This window comes from Lissotriton vulgaris, unplaced genomic scaffold, assembly GCF_964263255.1.
Source record: "Lissotriton vulgaris unplaced genomic scaffold, aLisVul1.2 SCAFFOLD_11240, whole genome shotgun sequence".
Classification (NCBI taxonomy): Eukaryota; Metazoa; Chordata; class Amphibia; order Caudata; family Salamandridae; genus Lissotriton; species Lissotriton vulgaris.
The window spans coordinates 1-27,369 of NW_028252935.1; the positions used below are offsets into that span (position 1 = coordinate 1).

General features: G+C 45.2%; 1 protein-coding gene across 1 annotated transcript; it reads right to left on the bottom strand.

The window, feature by feature from the left end:
• Positions 1 to 5,127: 5,127 nt before the first annotated feature.
• LOC147661210 (uncharacterized) lies at positions 5,128 to 6,045 on the bottom strand. Its single transcript, XM_086951237.1, has one exon. It carries the CDS (start codon positions 6,043 to 6,045, stop codon positions 5,128 to 5,130), a length of 918 nt encoding a protein of 305 aa, XP_086807363.1.
• Between the last annotated feature and the right edge of the window lie 21,324 nt (positions 6,046 to 27,369).

Below are 27,369 nucleotides of genomic sequence, written 5' to 3' on the forward strand. Positions count from 1 at the left end.
GGCCGCGTGGCCCCCCTCCTCACATTTTTAAAGCCCGGGGGGGGGGGTGGTGGTCCCCGGGGCTGGGGGGGGAGGCCGTCACGGACCCCCCCAATCTAAATATTTAGAGCACCAGGAAGGTGGCGGTCCCCGGGGCATGTGGGTCGTTACCCCCCCACACAGGGTATTTTTCTAAAAAAAAAGCCCCTGGGGATGGCGGTCCCCGGGGCTGCGGGGGGAGGCAGTGTGCCCCCGCAATCAAAATAAATCGAGCCCCGGGGGTGGCGGTCCCTGGGGCTGTGGGTGGCACACAGCCCCCCACTGCTGCGGTGACCTCCACCCATAAATGCTTTGCCCCAGGGGTGGCAGTTCCCGGGGCAGTGTGGGGGCGATTGTGCCCCCAAATACTTTTTTTGATCATGCCCCCGGGACTTGGCCCCCCGTGGGCTAATTCACAATGAATCGCGGGAGCCCGCACTTCGTTTTAAAAAAAAGTTCAGCCGAAATTCACTCTGGGTGCGCGAATCTCGCCCAATTTCTTTTTTTTAAATGCTTTTTTTGTCCCTGGGGTCCTTGTGGGACCCCCTGAGCAGGCCTAGGGGGTCAGGGAGTTTTACGTTTCTTTTTCTGCTTTCTTGTGCCTCGCTTCTACCGAGGCACAAGATGGCTGCCAACACTTCCTGGTTTGGAATGTTGACAGCCAATTAGCATACAGCTTGTGCTCGGCAGGGTGCGCTTATGGTGCGCGGATCCTGCCCGGCCATAGATATATATGCGATTTTCATTTTGATTTTCTCAGGAACTACTGAACGGATTTACACCATTTAACCAAAAGGCACGACTCTGAACCAAGGTCTACCTTTCTGCCAAATTTGGTGTAATTCCGTTCAGCAGTTCGGGCTGTAGCTGCAACTAAAGGTTCCTATGGGAAATTGCATTGGAAAACATGTTTTAGGACCCCCTTTTTCTCTGCCCCTGCTTGACGAATCACCCCGAATTTCAGGATAGGAGCGGACCAGATGTGTGTAAATTTATACTGGTAGAAAATAGAGTTGTGAATGGTCTTTATATAACTAACATAGAGAAATCTGAGATAGACATGTCACGCAAACCAGAAGGCAGTGATGTCACTGGGTAGGTAAGGGCACTCAGCCCTACATATCAATTAGACACTCAGTTGCAAATCTACAATTATTTCAGCCTCGGCATAAAGAGAAAAATGCCGAATGAAAAATCACCTTTGATGCGTGTATTTGCAAAATCGATTAATGTGTCCATATGCGCATACTAATTGTAGTAAAATAGTTTACTATCCATAGCGACATATCACTGCCAACAGGGATGCAAACACATGTTTCCAAATGTAAACAGCAATAAAGTTGGTTGAATACGTAATCAACACACTACATTGCCCATGATGCACTAGATTAGGTTTCAAGGTGCTAAAGTATAAATAGAGAAATGGAAAAGGGACAAATGTAAAAGACTACCATGAACAGGAACGCTTGGTATGAAACGCGTAGGAGAGATTTGTGATCTGCAATAAAAAAACATCTTTCAACCAAGAGGTGTGCTGCGACCTTAATTCTTCGTGTAAGATATATATACATATATATATATATATATATATATATATATATATATATATATATATATCCAAGCTCCAGTTTGTACCTAAAAATACCGGCTCAGGGTGGCCAATATGCTGATACACGGCTTTACTGTTGTTATTGGAGGTTTTTGCGCTGTATGTAAAGCGCGTCCCAATATGTTGATGTCTGTATGTCACAGTACTATCATGGCCGCCCGATTTGCATGTGAAACTAGAGTGTATGAGTCGTCATCGCTTTCAATGTGGAAGTCGCTATGACGTACTCAAATACAGCCGCCTCACTACACGCGATGTTGAAACACTGACAAAGGACTAGGCGTCAGAAACGCGTCTGTGCACACTTTGCTGTTGCCTGAATAAACAACTTTGATCGCTATACCACGGAGTGCTTTTTGCTTTGTTTATGGAGGGGAAACGAAGTTCCGAGCCTGAATATATATATATATATATATATATGAAGCACACTCCTGGTTACAGAAACTCATCCACGAAAGAACCAGAGTCGGAGCCCAAGTCTAATGCGGTGCTGTCAAGTTTATTTAGCAAAGGAAACACCCAACGCGTTTCGAGATCCGCTGATCTCTTTCTCACGGGTGGAGTTTACCAGTACCAACATTCATTTAAAGCAACATGCTGTTTTAGAATTATCACACGTGATCATGGACATAGAAAAAATAAACAGTTTACAGCTATGTCGGCAAATTTTGGAAACAATGTTTCAAGTGAACAATATGTATCAACTTTACAGAAATTAATGGATACATGTGGAAGCCCAGCTAATAAAATTAAATTAAATTGTCTTAGGTATTTAAACAGTGTTCAATTATTTTGCGAACTCATCTGTTTATAATTGCAGTTAATTTCAATGCACGCCGATATGGCCAGCTCCATTTCACAGTACCATGTTACAAAATCACACCGGTACATATAATGGGATTTTCGATAGGTTGTGTTGCCCCAGTGGGCGAAATCAATCAATTACACAATTGCCGAGACCTCCAATAATGTCCATGTGGGCAATAGGTTAGTCCATATTCCTGAAAAAATGAAAAAAGGGGACATAGCTGTAGGTGATAATGGTTATATTTCAGATCAGTGCATGGTTAAAAACAATTAAAAACTTTTCGAATTTGTTACCAAAGAAGCAGCAGCATTGTAATTCCACATGATTTAGAACAGTCTGTTAAGTCTGGAGATGGATGGCAAGTTCTTCCCCCAAGTTATGGCCTGTGGGTTGTGGGGTGTTATACATGATAATGTATTTAGATTCCAGTTTCCTTAAATCTAACCACCTGTTACCTCCCCTCTCATTGCTTTCAATGCTGTCCAGAACATAAAATTTCATAACATTAGGGTTTTTATTGTGTAAATCAGAAAAATGCCTGGCTACAGGATATTGTTGATTTTCATTTCTTATGGCTCTTTGGTGTTCTAAAATCCTGAGTTTGGCCTGTTTTGTTGTGCACCCTATGTAAAATTTGTTACAGGGGCATTCAAGAGCGTAAACAACATACTCTGTGGTGCAGGTAAGGTGTTTAGTAATTTTGTGGGCATCTCTTTCCATTGACAATTTTATTGACTTGCAGTTGTTACTATATTTACAGGCTTTACATTTACGACATGGGTAAAAGCCTTGGATGGGATTGATTTTCTTATTTTCCTTTATTAGTGTACTGCTCAGTGTGTCTTTGAGTGATTTTGCCTTCCTAAAAGTCAGTGAAGGACTTTCATGAATCACCTCTTTCACATCGGGATCAAGTTTCAATGTTTCCCAATATTTAGTCAAGGATTTACGTAGTTTCCACAATTGATTACTGTAGGTAGTGATGAAGCGTACCTTCTCATCAGCCTTACGTTGTTTGGGGACCAACAATTCTTCCCTGTCCATGGCATTGACTCTGGAAAGTGCCTGATGTATTATTTTTCCACTGTACCCCCTCTCAGAGAATCGCTTTGCCATGACCTGACTCTCTTTGGCGAATCCTTCTGCCGAGCTACAGTTTCTTTTGGCCCTGATAAGTTCGCCCATCGGGATACTACGTATGAGGCTTGGGGGGTGTCCACTCCCTGCGTGAAGCAGGCTATTTCCGGCTGTGGATTTGCGGAATAGAGTACTTGTTAGTTTCCCCTCATCAACCTCAAGCTTAATGTCCAGGAACTCTAATTCTTTTTTACTGATTACACTAGTAAATTTCAAATTCAGAGAATTTCTGTTTAAAGTCGATTCAAATTCATGTATCTGGTCAAGGGTGCCGTGCCAAACACAGAAAATGTCGTCAATGTACCTTTTCCAGAGGATGACGTGGGCACTGTAGTGGGAGATCTCCTTCACCACTAACTCCTCCCACCAGCCTAGGTATAGACAAGCTAGGCTGGGGGCAAAGCAAGTACCCATCGCCACCCCCTGGATTTGTCTGAACCATAGTTTATTGAAAATGAAGTAATTGTTAGTCATGCATTCCCATATCATGTCCAGTAGCATGTTAGTATGTGACAAAAACGAAACCGATCTGTTTCTGAGATAGAATTTACATGCTTCCACCCCCAATTCCTGAGGAATGCTGGTGTACAGGCTGGCAACGTCAAAGCTTACCAGCCAGTACTCAGGACTCCATTCAATATCCTTGATAATACTCAAAAAATCTGAGGAGTCCCTGACATAGGATGGCAGACTGGTTACAAAAGGCTGTAAAAAGTGGTCAATATATCTACTGGTATTTTCATACAGGCTACCAACCGAAGAGACGATTGGTCTGCCTGGGGGTACCTGAAGGTTTTTGTGCACCTTGGGGAGCAAATACAATGCAGGTGTTTTAGGATATTTCACATAGAGGTAAGAAAACTCATCGTCCTCAATCAACCCCCTCGCTTTCCAATCCCGCAATTTATCACCAAATGCATTTTTTGACATATTATAGTCCTCTTTGTTCGCTCTGGCATAGTTACATTATCAGATAACTGTGCCAGACCTTCTTTAAGGTACATATCAATAGGCCAGACCACTACGTTCCCACCTTTGTCGCTATTTTTAATAACCACGTCCGCCCAATTCTCCATTTCCTTTAAGGCAAAGTACTGTTTTCTGTTGAGGTTCCAATTCATTTTTGGCTTCACTTTGTCCATATGTCTCATTTCCTGTATCATTCCTTGTTCGAAACACTCAATGTAGCTATTTGCAATTTGTGGAACAAACACCGATCTTGGTTTGAAACCACTGCCACTGCTCATGTCAACCGAATCCTCAGTACTAACTAAGTTAAACAAGGCATCATCATGTACATCTTCACAACCTGCTAATAATTGTACTGATTGCAAGAGTTCTGCATCGTTTACACTAAGTGTACTGGGTTTTTCAGTCGTGCCCTCTTTCCTGATTCAGGATTTATTCGCAAACCACTTTTTAAGTTTCAATTTACGTGTAAAACAAAAAAGATCAATTCGGGCATTGGTAAAATTAAAGTTAGACGTAGGACAAAATGAAAGCCCCCTTGACAGTACCTCAATTTGTACAGGTGTTAAAATGCGAGAAGAAAGATTTACCACAGTCTTGGAGTTTTTTTTCTCGCCGCCTTGCCTCTGGTAACCACTCCTACTGGACTTGAGACCGGGTCGAAGGATTTGCTGCCTCTTCCGCGTCCTCCTCTGCGGCCTCTTCCACGCCCTTTTGATGGGGTGCCTGTCTGACGTTCCTTGGTCATCAGGGCTACTTCCTTTAAAATTAAATCTTTTGCTGGAATCACCTCCAGTGTGTCTGAGATGTCGCTTTCAATTGATTCAGTGTCATCCACAGTTAATGATTCCGCCGAAGTTGTCGCACCTTGATTTGGTGCTGCTGTCTTTTTACCAGGTGTAGTGTGATTCCTGGTTTTTGCTTTCTTTGTGGCGTCTCTTATTACATCATACCGTTTGGCGAAGGTTAAGATTTGGCCCTTACTATAGTCGACTTCGTCACGATGAAACTTCTGCTGTTTCTTCTCTTTGATTTCTTCCTCAATTTTATCGAGACGTTTGTTCATTTTGTCCATTTCCGTGGTAAATTCACTTTCTGTATATTTGCCTTTCAATTTTGTAATTAATTCCTCATTCTCAGTGTTGAGTTTGGCACACTCTTTTTCAGCATTTTTTATGAGCATCTTTAGCATATTAACTGAGCAGACGTGATTATTATCCATCCACTCACTAATTAATTCGGGGTCAGGTTTTTGAAATGTGGGTATGATAAAGATCCTCAAACCACGCGGTATCCTATCACATTCAAGATACTTGGTTAAGGCAGCCGCCTCCCACCAGCGCGATTGCTCACGTTTGAGGTTTTTCCAAAGTGTATCCCACAGTACTTTCAGTTCATTAACTTGCTTACCAGGTGGTCTTGTCTCATCCCCCACACTGGATTCCGTCAATGTGAAAAGTTTCGCTGCTGCTTCAGCTCTCCTACTGTTCCTTGATTCTGCCATATTACTTGACACAACAGAACCGGCCGGTCTCTTGTTGTTTGCACCGTTCTTTTCCGTAATGCACTGCTATACTAGCTGTTCGAGCAACCCAATCACGGGCGGGAACCTACTTCAATGTCCAATTCAAATGAAACTCCAATCCGATCTGAGCCCAGATGTCGGAATTATTGGTTGTTTGGCGAGATTGCGTAAAGTTCAAAGATACGCTATATTTTTTCTTTCCAATTCGGTCCCTCAGTCCCGTACAGCCATGGAGCAGGCGGGCAAAAGCTTGTCTTAAATTTGAAAACACACACGGATTTGGCGTGCTTAAGCCATCTTCAACGGCGGGCTCTCGACGGGGAACGCCAACCCCATTTATGAAGCACACTCCTGGTTACAGAAACTCATCCACGAAAGAACCAGAGTCGGAGCCCAAGTCTGATGCGGTGCTGTCAAGTTTATTTAGCAAAGGAAACACCCAACGCGTTTCGAGATCCGCTGATCTCTTTCTCACGGGTGGAGTTTACCAGTACCAACATTCATTTAAAGCAACATGCTGTTTTAGAATTATCACACGTGATCATGGACATAGAAAAAATAAACAGTTTACAGCTATGTCGGCAAATTTTGGAAACAATGTTTCAAGTGAACAATATGTATCAACTTTACAGAAATTAATGGATACATGTGGAAGCCCAGCTAATAAAATTAAATTAAATTGTGTTAGGTATTTAAACAGTGTTCAATTATTTTACGAACTCATCTGTTTATAATTGCAGTTCATTTCAATGCACGCCGATATGGCCAGCTCCATTTCACAGTACCATGTTACAAAATCACACCGGTACATATAAAGCATGTTGCTTTAAATGAATGTTGGTACTGGTAAACTCCACCCGTGAGAAAGAGATCAGCGGATCTCGAAACGCGTTGGGTGTTTCCTTTGCTAAATAAACTTGACAGCACCGCATCAGACTTGGGCTCCGACTCTGGTTCTTTCGTGGATGAGTTTCTGTAACCAGGAGTGTGCTTCATAAATGGGGTTGGCGTTCCCCGTCGAGAGCCCGCTGTTGAAGATGGCTTAAGCACGCCAAATCCGTGTGTGTTTTCAAATTTAAGACAAGCTTTTGCCCGCCTGCTCCATGGCTGTAGGGGACTGAGGGACCGAATTGGAAAGAAAAAATATAGCGTATCTTTGCACTTTACGCAATCTCGCCAAACAACCAATAATTCCGACATCTGGGCTCAGATCGGATTGGAGTTTAATTTGACGTGGACATTGAAGTAGGTTCCCGCCCGTGATTGGGTTGCTCGAACAGCTAGTATAGCAGTGCATTACGGAAAAGAACGGTGCAAACAACAAGAGACCGGCCGGTTCTGTTGTGTCAAGTAATATGGCAGAATCAAGGAACAGTAGGAGAGCTGAAGCAGCAGCGAAACTTTTCACATCGATGGAATCCAGTGTGGGAGATGAGACAAGACCACCTGGTAAGCAAGTTAATGAACTGAAAGTACTGTGGGATACACTTTGGAAAAACCTCAAACGTGAGCAATCGCTCTGGCGGGAGGCGGCTGCCTTAACCAAGTATCTTGAATGTGATAGGATACCGCGTGGTTTGAGGATCTTTATCATACCCACATTTCAAAATCCTTACCCCGAATTAATTAGTGAGTGGATGGATAATAATCACGTCTGCTCAGTAAATATGCTAAAGATGCTCATAAAAAATGCTGAAAAAGAGTGTGCCAAACTCAACACTGAGAATGAGGAATTAATTACAAAATTGAAAGGCAAATATACAGAAAGTGAATTTACCACGGAAATGAACAAAATGAACAAACGTCTCGATAAAATTGAGGAAGAAATCAAAGAGAAGAAACAGCGGAAGTTTCATCGTGACGAAGTCGACTATAGTAAGGGCCAAATCTTAACCTTCGCCAAACGGTATGATGTAATAAGAGACGCCACAAAGAAAGCAAAAACCAGGAATCACACTACACCTGGTAAAAAGACAGCAGCACCAAATCAAGGTGCGACAACTTTGGCGGAATCATTAACTGTGGATGACACTGAATCAATTGAAAGCGACATCTCAGACACACTGGAGGTGATTCCAGCAAAAGATTTAATTTTAAAGGAAGTAGCCCTGATGACCAAGGAACGTCAGACAGGCACCCCATCAAAAGGGCGTGGAAGAGGCGGCAGAGGAGGACGCGGAAGAGGCAGCAAATCCTTCGACGCGGTCTCAAGTCCAGTAGGAGTGGTTACCAGAGGCAAGGCGGCGAGAAAATAAACTCCAAGACTGTGGTAAATCTTTCTTCTCGCATTTTAACACCTGTACAAATTGAGGTACTGTCAAGGGGGCTTTCATTTTGTCCTACGTCTAACTTTAATTTTACCAATGCCCGAATTGATCTTTTTTGTTTTACACGTAAATTGAAACTTAAAAAGTGGTTTGCGAATAAATCCCGAATCAGGAAAGAGGGCACGACTGAAAAACCCAGTACACTTAGTGTAAACGATGCAGAACTCTTGCAATCAGTACAATTATTAGCAGGTTGTGAAGATGTACATGATGATGCCTTGTTTAACTTAGTTAGTACTGAGGATTCGGTTGACATGAGTAGTGGCAGTGGTTTTAAACCAAGATCGGTGTTTGTTCCACAAATTGCAAATAGCTACATTGAGTGTTTCGAACAAGGAATGATACAGGAAATGAGACATATGGACAAAGTGAAGCCAAAAATGAATTGGAACCTCAACAGAAAACAGTACTTTGCCTTAAAGGAAATGGAGAATTGGGCGGACGTGGTTATTAAAAATAGCGACAAAGGTGGGAACGTAGTGGTCTGGCCTATTGATATGTACCTTAAGAAGGTCTGGCACAGTTATCTGATGAATGTAACTATGCCAGAGCGAACAAATAGGACTATAATATGTCAAAAAATGCATTTGGTGATAAATTGCGGGATTGGAAAGCGAGGGGGTTGATTGAGGACGATGAGTTTTCTTACCTCTATGTGAAATATCCTAAAACACCTGCATTGTATTTGCTCCCCAAGGTGCACAAAAACCTTCAGGTACCCCCAGGCAGACCAATTGTCTCTTCGGTTGGTAGCCTGTATGAAAATACCAGTAGATATATTGACCACTTTTTACAGCCTTTTGTAACCAGTCTGCCATCCTATGTCAGGGACTCCTCAGATTTTTTGAGTATTATCAAGGATATTGAATGGAGTCCTGAGTACTGGCTAGTAAGCTTTGACGTTGCCATCCTGTACACCAGCATTCCTCAGGAATTGGGGGTGGAAGCATGTAAATTCTATCCCAGAAACAGATCGGTTTCGTTTTTGTCACATACTAACATGCTACTGGAAATGATATGGGAATGCATGACTAACAATTACTTCATTTTCAATAAACTATGGTTCAGACAAATCCAGGGGGTGGCGATGGGTACTTGCTTTGCCCCCAGCCTAGCTTGTCTATACCTAGGCTGGTGGGAGGAGTTAGTGGTGAAGGAGATCTCCCACTACAGTGCCCACGTCATCCTCTGGAAAAGGTACATTGACGACATTTTCTGTGTTTGGCACGGCACCCTTGACCAGATACATGAATTTGAATCTACTTTAAACAGAAATTCTCTGAATTTGAAATTTACTAGTGTAATCAGTAAAAAAGAATTAGAGTTCCTGGACATTAAGCTTGAGGTTTGTTGGACAGGCCACATGAAGGGCCGCGCTCCCCCGGCCCAACCAGGCCTGAGTCCAGTCCCGCAAGTACCACACACCACTATTGCACGTCCTCCGTCCCCTCAGGGACCCCTGCCCTCGAGCATGTCAACCTCGTGGGTCCGATCCACTGCCGGCCCACGCGCCCAGCCTGGGGCGCCATCTTGGACACTCCACCACGAGGCCGCCTGGCCCCCGATCGACCTCAACCCTGGGCCTGGCCCGGCCTCAGACATTCCGGCACCACCCTCCACCCAGGAGGTGAGCGGGCTACTTGGCAAGTCAATGGGAGAAAGAGGTGCCGATGGCTCTCCCCCACCAAGTGCCGCTCGCCCATCGCCTCCCCGGGCGCTGGCTCCACCCCCCTGCTGGGTGTCTGGACTCCCTCATCCCGGACCTCCCGACCTCCAAGTGCGAGGGTCCGGACATCAAAGCACGCCAGCCCTATAACTGGGGCAGCTCCAGAGCAGGAAGGCAGTTGTATCTTGGAGTCGAGAGACGTAAAGAGGAACTCATCCGGGACGGACTACTGGCGCTGCCGTAGCTCTGTCTTGTGCACCATCGTCCTGCCTGTTGGCGCTGCCACAGCCGTCGTAACCTTCATCACCTTCATCGTCGTCGGGACCTGCTGGCGTGGCCGCGGACCGTTGTAACCGCCATCTTCACCGGGACCTGCAGGCTCCGCCGCGGACCGTCATTTTCCTTCGTCCATCTCGGGACCTGCCTGGCTCCGCCGCGGCCCGATCATCTAGAACGCCGAGCTCGAGGATTGAGAGCTATTTTCCACTCATTGGTAACAAAGACTGTCCCGCTACCCCTTTCCTAAACCAGAGACTAGAACCGAGGGGACCCCTGAGTCCAGACCTCCTGGTATCCATCATCGTAACCTAAGAATTGCATATAAAGTCTCGTTAACCTTCAACCTTGTGTGGTGTCCGTCTGTGGGGGGGAAGTTACTTATCTGTACAGTCGTTGGAGACGGCTCTCCCTGGAGACCTCTCCCCGTAACCTCGGCCGACCCTCCCGGTCCGTCTAACATTGGTGGCCAGCGGCGCGATCCGAATCACCGCATAAACGTACAGAGAGTAGCTCACCCCACGACGAAGTCACAATGACCACGAAAGAGAGCGGATCAACCGAGAAATTCCAAATGGAGAAATTAGAGGAGTACAACCATCGTGAACTAAAACAATTCTGCATCGAACTGGGTATCGCTACCACCGGACTGAGTACCAAGGACGATTTTAAGCATGCCCTAGAATCTTGGGCAGAGACCGGGGCTGCCGGAACCCCTGATCAAAGCACCGTAGAAAAAACGACCACGGCCCCTGAAGGGCAAAGAACGGGTCTCTCGCAAAACGAGATCCAGGAAAGAGAAAGGACCCGACTACACGAACTAGAAATGGCCCGACTTAAAATGGACGTTGAACTTAAGTTGGCCGAACAAAAAATCAACTTAGAGCACCTGCGTCTCCGAGAAGAAAGAGAGGAGAAACAGAGACAAAGGGAGCTCGAGGAAAAGAAACTAGCGTACGAACACGAACGGAACCTAGCCGAGATCAACCTACGCAAGCAGAATAAAGAAGCAGGGGTGCCCGAGCGACCCCCCACCTCAGGGGCCACAGACAAAAAGGTACACATCCCCAAGGATGTTGTCCGAGAATATTTCAGAGAAGACGACATCCAGCAATGGTTTAAAGCCTATGAAATCGCTATGACTGCACACCGGATCGATAGGAGCGACTGGGGAGCCGGTCTCTGGGGAAGATTCCTCAATGAAGGCCGCGACACCCTGCTACAGCTCCCGGACCACCAGATGACCTCCTACGACCATATGAAAGCAGCACTCCTCACCCGCTATGGTCTCACACCCGAGATGTACCGTCAGAGGTTCCGAGACTGCACCCGCATCCCGGGTACAACTTGGGTGGACTATGTAACATACTTTAGCCGAGCCTTCGAGGGCTGGATCCGAGGAAGCAACGTCACGACCTACGAGCAACTATTTAATCTGATGGTATGGGAGCATCTGTCGAACAATTGTTTCATTGAACTCCGCCAGCACCTCCTCGACAGCAAGTTAACGGATCCCCGGCAGCTCGCAGCCGAAGCTGACCGGTGGGAGATCACCAGAGTGGGCCGGAATGGGTCCTACGAACAGAACCGGAACAACAATGGTCAGCACCGACCCAGAGGAGGAGGAGGGGGCCAAGGGCGAGGAAGAGACAACGCCCCGGTCGCCCCCGCTACCAACACCACCCCCCCGGCCAACCGGGGCAGCACCCCAGCGCGACCGGGGTACAGAGCCAATGTCACGTGTCACCGATGTCAACGAGTCGGCCACTATGCGAACGACCCAAACTGCCCGCAGTACCAGAGCCCAAGACCCCGCCAAGTGGCCGCTGCAGCCCTAGGGGAAGAACAGATCTCCGAGGAGCAGGAAGAATACGAACAAGAGCATCAAGAGTGGGAGCCAGCCGCCATGGCTCTAGCCTGCTTAGGGGGGAAAGACATGGTCCCGCGGGTCCCCCTACCCGCTAACACCCAGAAGTACAGCCAATGGGTGAGCATCAATGGACGCCAGGCCGAAGCCCTTCGTGACACCGGGGCCAGTGTAACAGCCGTCCGCTGTCACCTGGTGGCCCCAGAACAGTATCTACCGAACATTCTCTGCCCTGTACGATCAGCCGATAACTCGGAAAGCCTGTGTCGGATGGCCTGCGTCCCCTTCGAATGGGGGGGGGTCTCCGGCATGTTGAAAGTAACGGTCCGAGACGATGCCCCCGTAGACTGCCTCCTGGGCAATGACCTGGAAAGCTCTCCGTGGGCCGCCGTGGAGCGAAAGGAACACCTGGGGATGTTGGGCGTCCCAGACTGGGTGTGCGTCACCACCCGTTCCATGGCCGCCCGTTGCCAACCACCGGCCAGAAGAACCCGAATGGCCGGCGCCACCGCCTCCGGTCGCCCCAGCCGAAAACACCGACCGTAACATTCCCTCCGAACCAGCTCAACCTACCGACCTCGCTAACCTCGACCAGTGGCCTCAAGAAGGGGGGCCCACGCAAGAACAATTTCGCCAAGAACAAAAGACCTGTCCCTCCCTCGAGGGACTCCGCCAGCAAGCGCTCGCCCAAAGCGCAGGGGATACCTCCGGAACTCATTGGGTCTACTGGGACAATGATCTGCTGTACAGCGAGCAAAGAATCGCCGAGCTGGGGAGCAACCGAGTACTAGTGGTACCCCTCCGTTTCAGGGACTTCCTGTTAAACCTGGCCCACGATGTCCCCCTGGCAGGACATCTGGGACAAGATAAAACCTACAGTCGCCTAGTGACCCACTTCTTCTGGCCAAAAATGAGGAACGATGTGCACCAGCATTGCCGATCTTGCCCCACGTGCCAAGCCAGTGGAAAGAGCGGCCGCAAACTAAAGGCCCCCCTGCAACCTTTTCCCGTGGTCACTACCCCGTTTGAGAGAGTCGGAATAGACATTGTGGGGCCCTTGGACCCACGCACAAAACAAGGCCATCGATTCATCTTGGTGCTAGTGGACCACGCCACCCGCTACCCGGAGGCTGTTCCTCTGCGAACTGTGACAGCCCCGGTAGTCGGCCGGGCCCTGATGGGGATCTTCTCCCGTGTGGGCTTCCCCCGAGAAGTCGTCAGCGACAGAGGCACGAACTTTATTTCCAAATACATGAAGTCCCTCTGGCAACAGTGCGGGGTCACCTACCGATTCACAACCCCCTACCACCCTCAAGGGAACGGACTCGTTGAGCGGTTCAACCGCACGCTAAAGGGAATGATCGGGGGGTTGGAAGAGCCCCTCCGTCGCCAGTGGGATGTGCTGCTGCCGTGCCTCCTCTTCGCGTATCGAGAGGTCCCCCAGAAATCCCTGGGCTTCAGCCCATTTGAACTGCTATATGGACACCCAGTGCGAGGGCCACTCAGTCTCGTCAAAGAAGGCTGGGAGATGCCTCCGTTAAAGAACCCTCCAGATGTCTTCCGGTACCTCCTCACCCTCCGCAACCAGACCCGGCGGTTCAGAGAACTAGCAAAGGCCAACCTAGAGGCCAGTCAAGAGGACATGAAAAAATGGTATGACCAGAATGCCTCCTCCATTGAATTCGAACCTGGCCAACAGGTATGGGTGATGTCCCCCACTGAGCCATGCGCCCTACAAGACAAATGGACGGGGCCCTTCAAAGTAATAGAGCGCAAGGGTCCTGCCACCTATCTCATCGACATGGAATCCTCCCGGAACCCTCTCCGGGTCCTCCACGCTAACAGACTAAAACCCCACTTTGTGCGAACAGAGCTCAGCCTCCTGATGGCCACAGACACTGGGGTTGAAGAAGACTCCGAGCCTCTCCCTGACCTCCTACGGACTCAAGAGCAAGACGGCTCCGTGGATGGGGTCCGGCTCTCAGAGGCCCTCACCAGAGAACAACGCCAAGAGTGTCAAGCCCTCCTATCACAGTTCGCCAGCCTGTTCTCCCTCACCCCAGGTGTCACTTCCTGGTGTGTGCACGATGTGGACACCGGGGACAGCCCCCCTATCCGCCACCGGGCCTACCGCGTGCCAGACCGGGTACGGGCCTGCATCCAGGAAGAAATAGCCAAGATGCTCACGCTCGGGGTCATCGAGCCCTCAGACAGTCCCTGGGCCAGCCCTGTCGTACTGGTCCCCAAAGCAGCTGCCCCCGGCACCACACCAGAACTCCGGTTCTGCGTCGACTACCGGGGCTTGAATGCGGTCACCAGAACAGACGCGCATCCCATCCCCCGGGCAGATGAACTAGTCGACCGAATGGGAGCTGCCCGCTACCTCAGCATCTTCGACCTGACAGCAGGCTATTGGCAGATCGGCCTCACACCCCGGGCGCAAGAACGTTCTGCCTTCTCCACCCCCGATGGCCATTACCATTTCACGGTCATGCCCTTCGGCATGAAGAATGCCCCAGCAACATTCCAACGGCTCGTCAATCAGGTCCTGGCGGGGCTCGAAGGATTCAGCGCCGCCTACCTAGACGACATCGCTGTATACAGCCACCATTGGACCGAGCACCTCCACCACCTCCGAGCAGTGCTGCAAGCCCTTCAGCGAGCTGGCCTCACGATCAAGGCCAGCAAGTGTCAAATTGGGCAAGGGTCTGTGACCTACCTCGGACACCAGGTGGGAAGCGGCCTAGTGGCCCCTCTACAGCTGAAAATTGCCGCCATCCAGGCCTGGCAGCCCCCCATCACCCAAACCGAGGTACGAGCCTTCCTGGGCCTCACGGGCTATTACCGAAGGTTCGTGAAAGACTATGGTACCATAGTGGGGCCCCTCACAGAACTCACGTCAAAGAACCAGCCCAAGAAAGTCACCTGGACCCCAGAGTGTCAAACTGCATTTGAACAATTGAAGGCCGCCATGTGTTCCGCCCCTGTGCTCCAGGCCCCAGACTACAGCCGGGAGTTCGTCGTCCAGACGGACGCCTCCGACCAGGGCATTGGGGCCGTCCTGTCTCAAGTGAACACCGAAGGTCTTGATCAACCGGTGGCCTTCATCAGCCGGAGACTCCTACCACGGGAGCAACGCTGGAGCACCATAGAGAGGGAAGCCTTCGCTGTGGTATGGGCCCTCAAGAAGCTCCGACCCTACCTTTTTGGCACCCACTTTCTGGTGCAGACCGACCACCGACCCCTGCAGTGGCTGATGCATATGCGGGGGGAGAACCCTAAGTTGCTACGCTGGTCCATCTCCTTGCAAGGTATGGACTTCACAGTCGAACACCGGCCTGGGCCAGATCACGCCAACGCGGATGGCCTGTCCCGGTTTTTCCGCCTCAACGAGGAGAGTCCCCAAGAGGATGGGTAACTCTCCCCGCCTTCAGCTGGGGGGGACGCATGTTGGACAGGCCACATGAAGGGCCGCGCTCCCCCGGCCCAACCAGGCCTGAGTCCAGTCCCGCAAGTACCACACACCACTATTGCACGTCCTCCGTCCCCTCAGGGACCCCTGCCCTCGAGCATGTCAACCTCGTGGGTCCGATCCACTGCCGGCCCACGCGCCCAGCCTGGGGCGCCATCTTGGACACTCCACCACGAGGCCGCCTGGCCCCCGATCGACCTCAACCCTGGGCCTGGCCCGGCCTCAGACATTCCGGCACCACCCTCCACCCAGGAGGTGAGCGGGCTACTTGGCAAGTCAATGGGAGAAAGAGGTGCCGATGGCTCTCCCCCACCAAGTGCCGCTCGCCCATCGCCTCCCCGGGCGCTGGCTCCACCCCCCTGCTGGGTGTCTGGACTCCCTCATCCCGGACCTCCCGACCTCCAAGTGCGAGGGTCCGGACATCAAAGCACGCCAGCCCTATAACTGGGGCAGCTCCAGAGCAGGAAGGCAGTTGTATCTTGGAGTCGAGAGACGTAAAGAGGAACTCATCCGGGACGGACTACTGGCGCTGCCGTAGCTCTGTCTTGTGCACCATCGTCCTGCCTGTTGGCGCTGCCACAGCCGTCGTAACCTTCATCACCTTCATCGTCGTCGGGACCTGCTGGCGTGGCCGCGGACCGTTGTAACCGCCATCTTCACCGGGACCTGCAGGCTCCGCCGCGGACCGTCATTTTCCTTCGTCCATCTCGGGACCTGCCTGGCTCCGCCGCGGCCCGATCATCTAGAACGCCGAGCTCGAGGATTGAGAGCTATTTTCCACTCATTGGTAACAAAGACTGTCCCGCTACCCCTTTCCTAAACCAGAGACTAGAACCGAGGGGACCCCTGAGTCCAGACCTCCTGGTATCCATCATCGTAACCTAAGAATTGCATATAAAGTCTCGTTAACCTTCAACCTTGTGTGGTGTCCGTCTGTGGGGGGGAAGTTACTTATCTGTACAGTCGTTGGAGACGGCTCTCCCTGGAGACCTCTCCCCGTAACCTCGGCCGACCCTCCCGGTCCGTCTAACAAGGTTGATGAGGGGAAACTAACAAGTACTCTATTCCGCAAATCCCCACCGGAAATAGCCTGCTTCACGCAGGGAGTGGACACCCCCCAAGCCTCATACGTAGTATCCCGATGGGCGAACTTATCAGGGCCAAAAGAAACTGTAGCTCGGCAGAAGGATTCGCCAAAGAGAGTCAGGTCATGGCAAAGCGATTCTCTGAGAGGGGGTACAGTGGAAAAATAATACATCAGGCACTTTCCAGAGTCAATGCCATGGACAGGGAAGAATTGTTGGTCCCCAAACAACGTAAGGCTGATGAGAAGGTACGCTTCATCACTACCTACAGTAATCAATCGTGGAAACTACGTAAATCCTTGACTAAATATTGGGAAACATTGAAACTTGATCCCGATGTGAAAGAGGTGATTCATGAAAGTCCTTCACTGACTTTTAGGAAGGCAAAATCACTCAAAGACACACTGAGCAGTACACTAATAAAGGAAAATAAGAAAATCAATCCCATCCAAGGCTTTTACCCATGTCGTAAATGTAAAGCCTGTAGATATAGTAACAACTGCAAGTCAATAAAATTGTCAATGGAAAGAGATGCCCACAAAATTACTAAACACCTTACCTGCACCACAGAGTATGTTGTTTACGCTCTTGAATGCCCCTGTAACAAATTTTACATAGGGTGCACAACAAAACAGGCCAAACTCAGGATTTTAGAACACCAAAGAGCCATAAGAAATGAAAATCAACAATATCCTGTAGCCAGGCATTTTTCTGATTTACACAATAAAAACCCTAATGTTATGAAATTTTATGTTCTGGACAGCATTGAAAGCAATGAGAGGGGAGGTAACAGGTGGTTAGATTTAAGGAAACTGGAATCTAAATACATTATCATGTATAACACCCTACAACCCACAGGCCATAACTTGGGGGAAGAACTTGCCATCCATCTCCAGACTTAACAGACTGTTCTAAATCATGTGGAATTACAATGCTGCTGCTTCTTTGGTAACAAATCCGAAAAGTTTTTAATTGTTTTTAACCATGCACTGATCTGAAATATAACCATTATCACCTACAGCTATGTCCCCTTTTTTCATTTTTTTCAGGAATATGGACTAACCTATTGCCCACATGGACATTATTGGAGGTCTCGGCAATTGTGTAATTGATTGATTTCGCCCACTGGGGCAACACAACCTATCGAAAATCCCATTATATGTACCGGTGTGATTTTGTAACATGGTACTGTGAAATGGAGCTGGCCATATCGGCGTGCATTGAAATGAACTGCAATTATAAACAGATGAGTTCGAAAATAATTGAACACTGTTTAAATACCTAAGACAATTTAATTTTATTTTATTAGCTGGGCTTCCACATGTATCCATTAATTTCTGTAAAGTTGATACATATTGTTCACTTGAAACATTGTTTCCAAAATTTGCCGACATAGCTGTAAACTGTTTATTTTTTCTATGTCCATGATCACGTGTGATAATTCTAAAACAGCATGTTGCTTTAAATGAATGTTGGTACTGGTAAACTCCACCCGTGAGAAAGAGATCAGCGGATCTCGAAATGCGTTGGGTGTTTCCTTTGCTAAATAAACTTGACAGCACTGCATCAGACTTGGGCTCCGACTCTGGTTCTTTCGTGGATGAGTTTCTGTAACCAGGAGTGTGCTTCATAAATGGGGTTGGCGTTCCCCGTCGAGAGCCCGCCGTTGAAGATGGCTTAAGCACGCCAAATCCGTGTGTGTTTTCATATATATATATATATATATATATTCACTGAAAAAACCATAGGTTATAGACCATATATAGTTAGGAATTCGCATTTACAAAACCTTATTTTACTCACACAAAACCATTGAAATTCCATATATAGTTAGTTGCACTAACTATATATCGCGCACCCGCAATCCACTGCTGATGATGTCACATATTACATCATTCATGACATGGTCAGTGACATCACTGATGACATCACTGATGACATCTCAAATGACATCACTGATGACATCTCAAATGACATCACTGATGACATCACTGATGACATCTCATTTGACATTACTGATCACATCACTGATGATATCATTCATGTGATAATACGATGAACCTCTTCAGACTCTAATATAACCTTAGATACAATCAGTGTAAACAGACACTCACAGACTGTCACTCATCCATGGAGTTACTCACACACCTAGTCAGTCATGCAAAGAATCAATCACACCTCCATTTCCTCAACTATACAGTTATACAAACTTTACTTATTCAAAAATATACTAACACATATTTACTCTCTTATACAATCCCTGATACAAGTTCACAATGATCCATACAGCCACTCACACATTCACTGGCTCTTATGCACAGTTATTTATATATGTCAACTCTCACATGTACTGTGTTTTACATATGTACTTACTTTGACATGTAGCACTGAGATATCCATTCACTCACCAATACACTCATGCACACAGTCAACCGCCCATACAGCTGTTTCCACATGCACTTTTGAAACCATACATCTAGTGAATCAACTGCTCACACATCTATGCACAGAGTCATACACCTCCCAGCCACCCACACACACACTCAGTCTCCCATACAAATACTTGGGCAACCAATCAATAACCCATATAGTTACTCATATAGCTACTTATCAACACATGCAACAGTTTACAGAACAACAGACATAATGATGCACAAATTAAGACAGTTTAGTCCCTAACCCATGCACTCAGTGAGACACATTTAATCACTCACTCATACAGTCAGTCATGCACCTACTAAATCCTTCATCCAGACACTTATACATCCACTCATTCTTCAATATGTAAGACATATTTTAACTTTACAGAAACATACAGTCACTGGATGTTGTCATCAGTGATGTCATCAGTGATGTCATTTGAGATGTCATCAGTGATGTCATCAGTGATGTCACTGACCATGTCATGAATGATGTAATATGTGACATCATCAACAGTGGATTGCGGGTGCGCGATATATAGTTAGTGCAACTAACTATATATAGAATTTCAATGGTTTTGTGTGAGTAAAATAAGGTTTTGTAAATGCGAATTCCTAACTATATATGGTCTATAACCTATGGTTTTTTCAGTGAATTTTCAAGGTTTTGTAAATGCTAATTCCTAACTATATATGGTCTATAACCTATGGTTTTTTCAGTGAATTTGCAAGGTTTTGTAAATGCTAATTCCTAACTATATATGGTCTATAACCTATGGTTTTTTCAGTGAATATATATATATATACATACATATATAAACATATATCATCTGTATATCTATATAAATACAAACATAAATGCATGCATACATATACTTATATGCATACAGATGCATGTTATTTACATGAAAGTTGAAAAAACACTAATAAAAGCAAAGCTAAAAAGCCACCTCATTACAAACAGAATGGCTTTAACTTAAACGAGGGCGAGATCTATTGCATTTTCAATGCTTGTTTACTTTGGTTCCATCAAGAAGGCATTCAGATGTGTCACACATTTGCCATAAATTCTGAATGTTAGCACTCTAGTTGCACATTAGATCACTGTAGTAAAGCTACTGCTCACCAGGGACGTCTGCTGCTGGTATTCAAAGTGCATGTTTCAGTCTGCATGTCAGAATTTTTTTAATGAAATAGAAGAGGATTTGAGAAGTCACTCAAAATGATCCCTAATTTTTCTTTCTGAAGCACTAATCATACTTTCTATGGCAAAATTAACCCCCTCATGTTGTTCCTTTTTAAATTGAGTGTTTTCAGACTTACCACTTCATTCCAATCAAGGTGGCTTCTGGTGTGCCATACTTTTGTCATAAGTAAGACTGTTAGCGCTCTAGTTGTTCTTTAGAACACTCTGGGACATTCTGTCATTGGGCTATACTTGGGGTACATCTGGGTGATATTTGGGCTACATTTAGGCTCTTTTGTCTCTGGTGGCCATCTTGGGAGACTGTATGTCAGAATTTTTTAATGAAATTGAAGAGGGTTTGAGAAGTCACTCAAAATGTGCCCTAATTTTTCTTTCTGCAGCACTAATCATAATTCATATGGCAAAATATACCCCCTCATTTAGTTCCTTTTTAAATTAAATGTTTTAAGAGTTACCACTTTATTCCAATCAAGATGGCTTCAGGTGTGCCATACCTTTGTAATAAGTAGGACTGTTAGCGCTCTAGTTGTTCTTTAGAACACTCTGGGACATTCTGTCATTGGGCTATACTTGGGCTACATCTGGGTGATATTTGGGCTACATTTGGGCTCTTTTGTCTCTGGTGGCCATTTTGGGAGACTGCATGTCAGAATTTTTTAATGAAATAGAAGAGGATTTGAAAAGTCACTCAAAATGTGCCCTAATTTTTCTTTCTGCAGCACTAATAATACCTTCTATTGCATAATATACCCCCTCATTTTGTTCCTTTTTAAATTAAATGTTTTAAGAGTTACCACTTTATTCCCATCACGATGGCTCCAGGTGTGCTATACCTTTGTAATAAGTAGGACTGTTAGCGCTCTAGTTGTTCTTTAGAACACTTTGGGACATTCTGTCATTGGGCTATACTTGGGCTACATCTGGGTGATATTTGGGCTACATTTGGGCTCTTTTGTCTCTGGTGGCCATTTTGGCAGACTGCATGTCAGAATGTTTTAATGAAATAGAAAAGGATTTGAGAAGTCACTCAAAATGTGCCCTAATTTTTCATTCTGCAGCACTAATCATACTTTCTATGGCAAAATATACCCCCTCATGTTGTTTCTTTTTAAATTAAATGTTTTAAGAGTTACCACTTTATTCCAATCAAGATGGCTTCAGGTGTGCCATACCTTTGTAATAAGTAGGACTGTTAGCGCTCTAGTTGTTCTTTAGAACACTCTGGGACATTCTGTCATTGGGCTATACTTGGGCTACATCTGGGTGATATTTGGGCTACATTTGGGCTCTTTTGTCTCTGGTGGCCATTTTGGGAGACTGCATGTCAGAATGTTTTAATGAAATAGAAAAGGATTTGAGAAGTCACTCAAAATGTGCCCTAATTTTTCATTCTGCAGCACTAATCATACTTTCTATGGCAAAATATACCCCCTCATGTTGTTTCTTTTTAAATTAAATGTTTTAAGAGTTACCACTTTATTCCAATCAAGATGGCTTCAGGTGTGCCATACCTTTGTAATAAGTAGGACTGTTAGCGCTCTAGTTGTTCTTTAGAACACTCTAGGAGGCTACAGTAGAACACAAAGGAATCAACTGACAGTCTCTGTCCTTGTTGGATGTACATGTTTTACTGAGAATGTCAGACTTCATTTTCACATGACTGAGAAAGATAATGTGAATTTACAGAAAATATGCTTTCAGTTTAGCTTATGGATCCCCTTCCAAACCACTGTGGGAAAATCATGAGATATTAGTTTTCTTTCAAACAATATTCATGATATCACAGCAGAAGGTTTTTTCACATGGTAAAATCACCTTAGAACCCACCACAATTCCTAAAACGAGTATGGTACCATCAACAAATGATTTATAATGTAACTAAAGTCCTAAAACCCTCTATTAACTACAATGCTTTTTAATGAGGTGCTATCATGTATATTGGTCCCAAGATGGCTGCCAACACTTCTTGGATGAAGTGCTGACAGCCAATCAGATCAGATGTGTGGTTAGGCTCCGCCCAGATATATATCTTTTTTTGAACCTAAATTACTCAAAATCCACTGGAGCACATATATTGAGACCTAGCAAAGGCACATCGGGCTAACAGTCCCTACAATTTTGCCAAGTTTCGTGCAAATCCATTCAGCCGTTCGAGCTAAAAGTGAGGCCAACCGCCCTATGGAAATTAACATGGGAAAAACGCGTTTTGGGACCCCCCTTTTTTCTCGGCCCCCCCTTGATGAAACCCCCCCAAATTGTCAGGGGCTGCTCAGAAACAAAATGTTCCATTTTCCTGAAAATTTCAGCCAATGCCGTCCACAAACGCCAAAGTTATTAGACATATAATTTTCAAAAATCCCATAGAGAAAAAATCCTAACTATATATACCTACTGGGGACCGCCAGTAGGTAATATATATATATATATATATATATATATATATATATATATATACATATATATATATATATATATATATATGTGATCAAGGCAGGGATCTGCCGAAACGCGTCGTGGCTGATGTGGTTGCACTGTAAGGCAAAATAAAAAAAGAAGCACCGAATTGGGTCTACCTCGTCTTTTTGCGTGTTCTGGCTGTCAGTTTCACTTGAGAGACTGAGACGAGTTCTTGCAGCATATATATATATATATATATATTTATATATATATATATATTACCTACTGGCGGTCGCCAGTAGGTATATATAGTTAGGATTTTTTTCCTATGGGATTTTTGAAAATTCTATGTCTAATAACTTTGGCGTTTGTGGACGGAATTGGCTGAAATTTTCAGGAAAATGGAACATTTTGTTTCTGAGCAGCCCCTGAAAAGTTGGGGGGTGTTCGTCAAGGGGGGGCCGAGAAAAAAGGGGGGTCCCAAAACACGTTTTTAATATTGAGTTTTCCATATGGCTGAATGGATTTACACGAAACTTGGCAAAATTGTAGGGACTGTTAGCCCGATGTGCCTTTGCTAGGTCTCAATATATGTGCTCCAGTGGATTTTGAGAAATTAACGTTCAAAAAAATATATATATCTGTGACAGCGCTCCGGGTAGTGCTCCGGTTCGCGTACTTTTCGCGTAACGGAATTTTGCGAAGCGAAGCTGATTGGCTCTCCGGTGTCTGTCAACATTCTAAACAGTCCTGAGCGGCCGCCATCTTGTCTCTCGGTAGGATCGAGAGACAAGAGGAGGCCAAAACGAAGGGGGAAATGACCATAAGGGGGCATAGTAGATCCTCCCTGACCCCCTAGGTTTGAAGAGGAGGTTTTAAAAGGGCCCCGCGGGGCAAAAAAAAAAAAAACATTCTTTTTTGCGTGGAAAGCTCCCGGTTCGCGCACCGGAAAGAGGTCCGGGGAGCGTACTATGAGGAAAAAAGAATGATTGACTTTTAACTTATTGTATGTTTATTGATTGTTGTTTTTTTTTTTTTTTTTTTTAAATGTTTTTATTGATTTTTACATATTTATCCCCCCCCCGGACAGGCAGACTTTCTGTTCATTAACATCATGAACTTTTCGTTGTGTTTGACATAAATAAATATACATTATAGAGAATTTACAAAATAAAATATATTCCCAGCATCACGAAAAAACCAATTAAAACAGTAGCATGAATACATTACAGTATCGATAATAAATCAGTTTTGTAGAGCTCGCCAGTGTGTGAGAGGAGTCCAGATTTTCATACCCCTTTCACGTCGCCGTCTGCCTTTACGCTTATAAATAGCTGTCTCGATATTATGCACAGCTAAGAGCCTAGCTAGCCACTGTTGGAAAGTAGGTGGTAGCGGGTCTAGCCAAGCCGAGGCTAGGCATAGCCGCCAAACAGCCATAGCAACAAATATAAAATCGTGGCCGCTCTCAAGATTATCTGGATCCTCCACCCCAAGTACCATTACCTCTGGTGACAAGGCAACCTTTCTGTGAAGAACTGAAGTTAGAAACCTCTCTATACTTTGTATCAAAGGTATTAACACCGGGCAAGAGGCAAAGATATGGATGGAATCTGCCTTAAATAGATTGCATCTCGGGCAGCAAGTCCCATTACTGGTTCCCCATTTTGCAATTTTATCGGGTGTATAGTAAAGAAAAAAACAGGTTTTATAAAATTGTGCCTGGAGTCTAGTCGAAATAAGAATAGTTTGAGCTAGCTGATAGGAGTACAAAAATCCTTCTTTAGAAATCTCGAGTTTGCCTTGCCACCTCATTGCCGTTTTATCTAGATCATCCGGGAACCTGTCCAGCAATGACACATACACTCCACCTATTGACTGTTTCCTTGAATGTATAATTGTCTCCACTACAGTAGATTGTTCCCAGAGTGTCCTTGCTCCAGATTTGTGAGTTAGGAAGTCCCTAATTTGGAGATATTTAAAAAAATCCCGCCAGTCTAAACCAAATTCTCCCTTCAGAACTTCAAACGATTTAATCCCCTGATTGGTATAAAAATCCCCAAGTTGTGTAATTCCTAAATTATACCATTTATTAATGCAATTATCTTTAAAGATTATTGGTGGAAGAGTTGGGTTGTTTAGTACCGGAGTGTAATATGAGAATCGTCCTATGCCTAGTACTTTTTTTACCGCCTTCCATACCTTAAAACAGCTATAGAGAGTCTTGAATTTGACCTTTTTGTGGTAATTGTCATGTATGTGTCTCCAAAAGTAGCCATAGCAGGAATTCCCCACCAATAGCTGAAAGATTGAAGCGGTATGTAGCTCTGTGTTGTTCCCCCCTTGCAATAATTCCTTACTGTAAAGTAATACACATGACCAGTAATATCTCCTTAAATTGGGAAGTGCTAACCCACCTCTGTCCTTAGGAAGGGTAAGATATTTATATGCTCGACGGGGTTGAGCGTATGACCATATAAATCTAGAAAAGGTACGTTCCATTGTTGTAAACCACTGATTAGAGAACTCTAGGCAAATTGCCCTGAATAAGTATAATATTTTAGGAAAGTACACCATTTTAATTGCATTTACTCTTCCAATGATGGACAGGTGAAGATTGTCTAGCCGTCGTAGATCCTTTTGTATCGTGTTCAGCATTGGCTTAAGATTTATGTCCACTACTTCCTCTAGCTTTGAAGAGATTGTGACACCCAGGTATGTCGCTCCCTTCACCACCCTAGGGTCATCCATCCCAATTTTTTGATTTAAAACAATTTGTGTCTTTCCTTGATTTAGCGCGTAGCCAGAGACAAGACCAAATTTCCTAGCCTCGGCTTCAATGATCAACATTGCTACTATGGGGTCAGCGGTAACTATAGCAATATCATCGGCGTATGCTAATGTTTTTGTTGTATACCCCTGTGATATAATGGGGGTTATATGATTATTTTTCTCCAAATAACGAATAAAGGAATCTATATATATTGCAAAGAGCAATGGCGAGCAAGGGCACCCCTGACGTGTTCCCCTGGAGATGGCGATTTCCTTAGTAAGACTTCCATTGATAGATACGACAGCCCTAGGATTATTATACATTTTTTGTATCGCCTGAATAAACTTGTTTCGAAATCCCATCATCGCCATTGCTTTCCAGAGAAACTGCCAGGAGACCCTATCAAAGGCCTTCTCTGCATCCAAAAGGATCAGGGCCATAGGGTCTCCTGTAGTTTCTGTTCCATCAAAAAGTGTTATTACCCTCTGGATATGATTGATCGTTGACCTTCCAGGGACAAAACCGTGCTGGCGTTCGTTTTTTTTATTTTATTTTTTTATTTATTTTGATTGTACTTCATGAATTAGCTATAACAATGAATAATGTTTCAAACAATTTATAATTATTAAATAAAAATTTATTGGTCAGAATTTTCATAGTTCAATAAAACTTCCAGCATTACTTCATCTGGAATCTCCTCAAACATGCATGTTTCTATGTCTTGTAAGCATTCAATAAATTGTTCATCAAAAGACTGATCCATAAAATCTTCATCTAAACATTCTTCATTTAAAATCTCTTCAGATGTAATGTCGAAGGAAACATTGATATTTTCGTGCTCCCCTTCCATTTCTTTGCTGTAAATTGCATAAAAAAATAATTATATTAGAAGAGTTAGGGCACTGTTGGGTTTAAGTTCAGACAGGTAGTTCTGTTTTTTTAACAGTGAAGTTAAAGTAAGTAAATTCATAATTATAGCAGAGAAGTGTAAGTCAATCAATAAATATAACAGAGGAGCCTATCTGTAGCTATAACTATAGCAGGGGGACAGTAAATAATTATCAAAAAACGTTTTTACAAATTAATTTAAAGTGCCCCTTACAAATTATCAATTTACTTTACAGGGAGGTGAAAATGTTCTTGCAATGTAGTTCAGGAAGTAGTAGTGGAAATGGCTGTGTTTCCCTCTCTTTCTTTATATATATTCAGGTACATAACCAATCAAATGTCAGGTAAAAAAAATTGAAAATGAAAGTAACATTTTCATTGGTTGTCAATTCCAACACTTCAGATGTGTTTTGTGAAGTAATTTACCTCAGGGTATTTAGAGAGGTCTACAGGCTAAATGGCTAAATGTAATTCCAAACAAATTTATGAAAATGGTAGGGATTGGTATGTAGTATGAGCTAATCTATATTTGGTGAAAGTGTTTCCAGTCGTTTTTCTGTAAATTACTTTCCCACCTTTTTTATTGGACCGCTTCCCGGGAAGCGTCCCGGTTCGCGAACCAGCAGCGTTACGGGAGTCCACCATTTTGTGTTTCAGTCGAATTAAGATACAAGATGGAGGGAAAATAATGTTGAGAATGGGTAGAAGGGGGCACGGTAGACGTATCTTGACCTCCTAGGTTTTCTGAGGGTGGCTGAGAAGGCCCATATGTGCGAGAATTTTTTTTTTTTTTTACAAATTTCGCGCGGTTAGCTTTTGGTTCGCGTACCGGGTAGCGCTCCGGGGAGCGTAGTTTGTTGAAAATTAGTGAAAAAAGTTAGAGAAAAATTATAATTGTGAGTGATCAGATGTAGGGTAGCTCTGA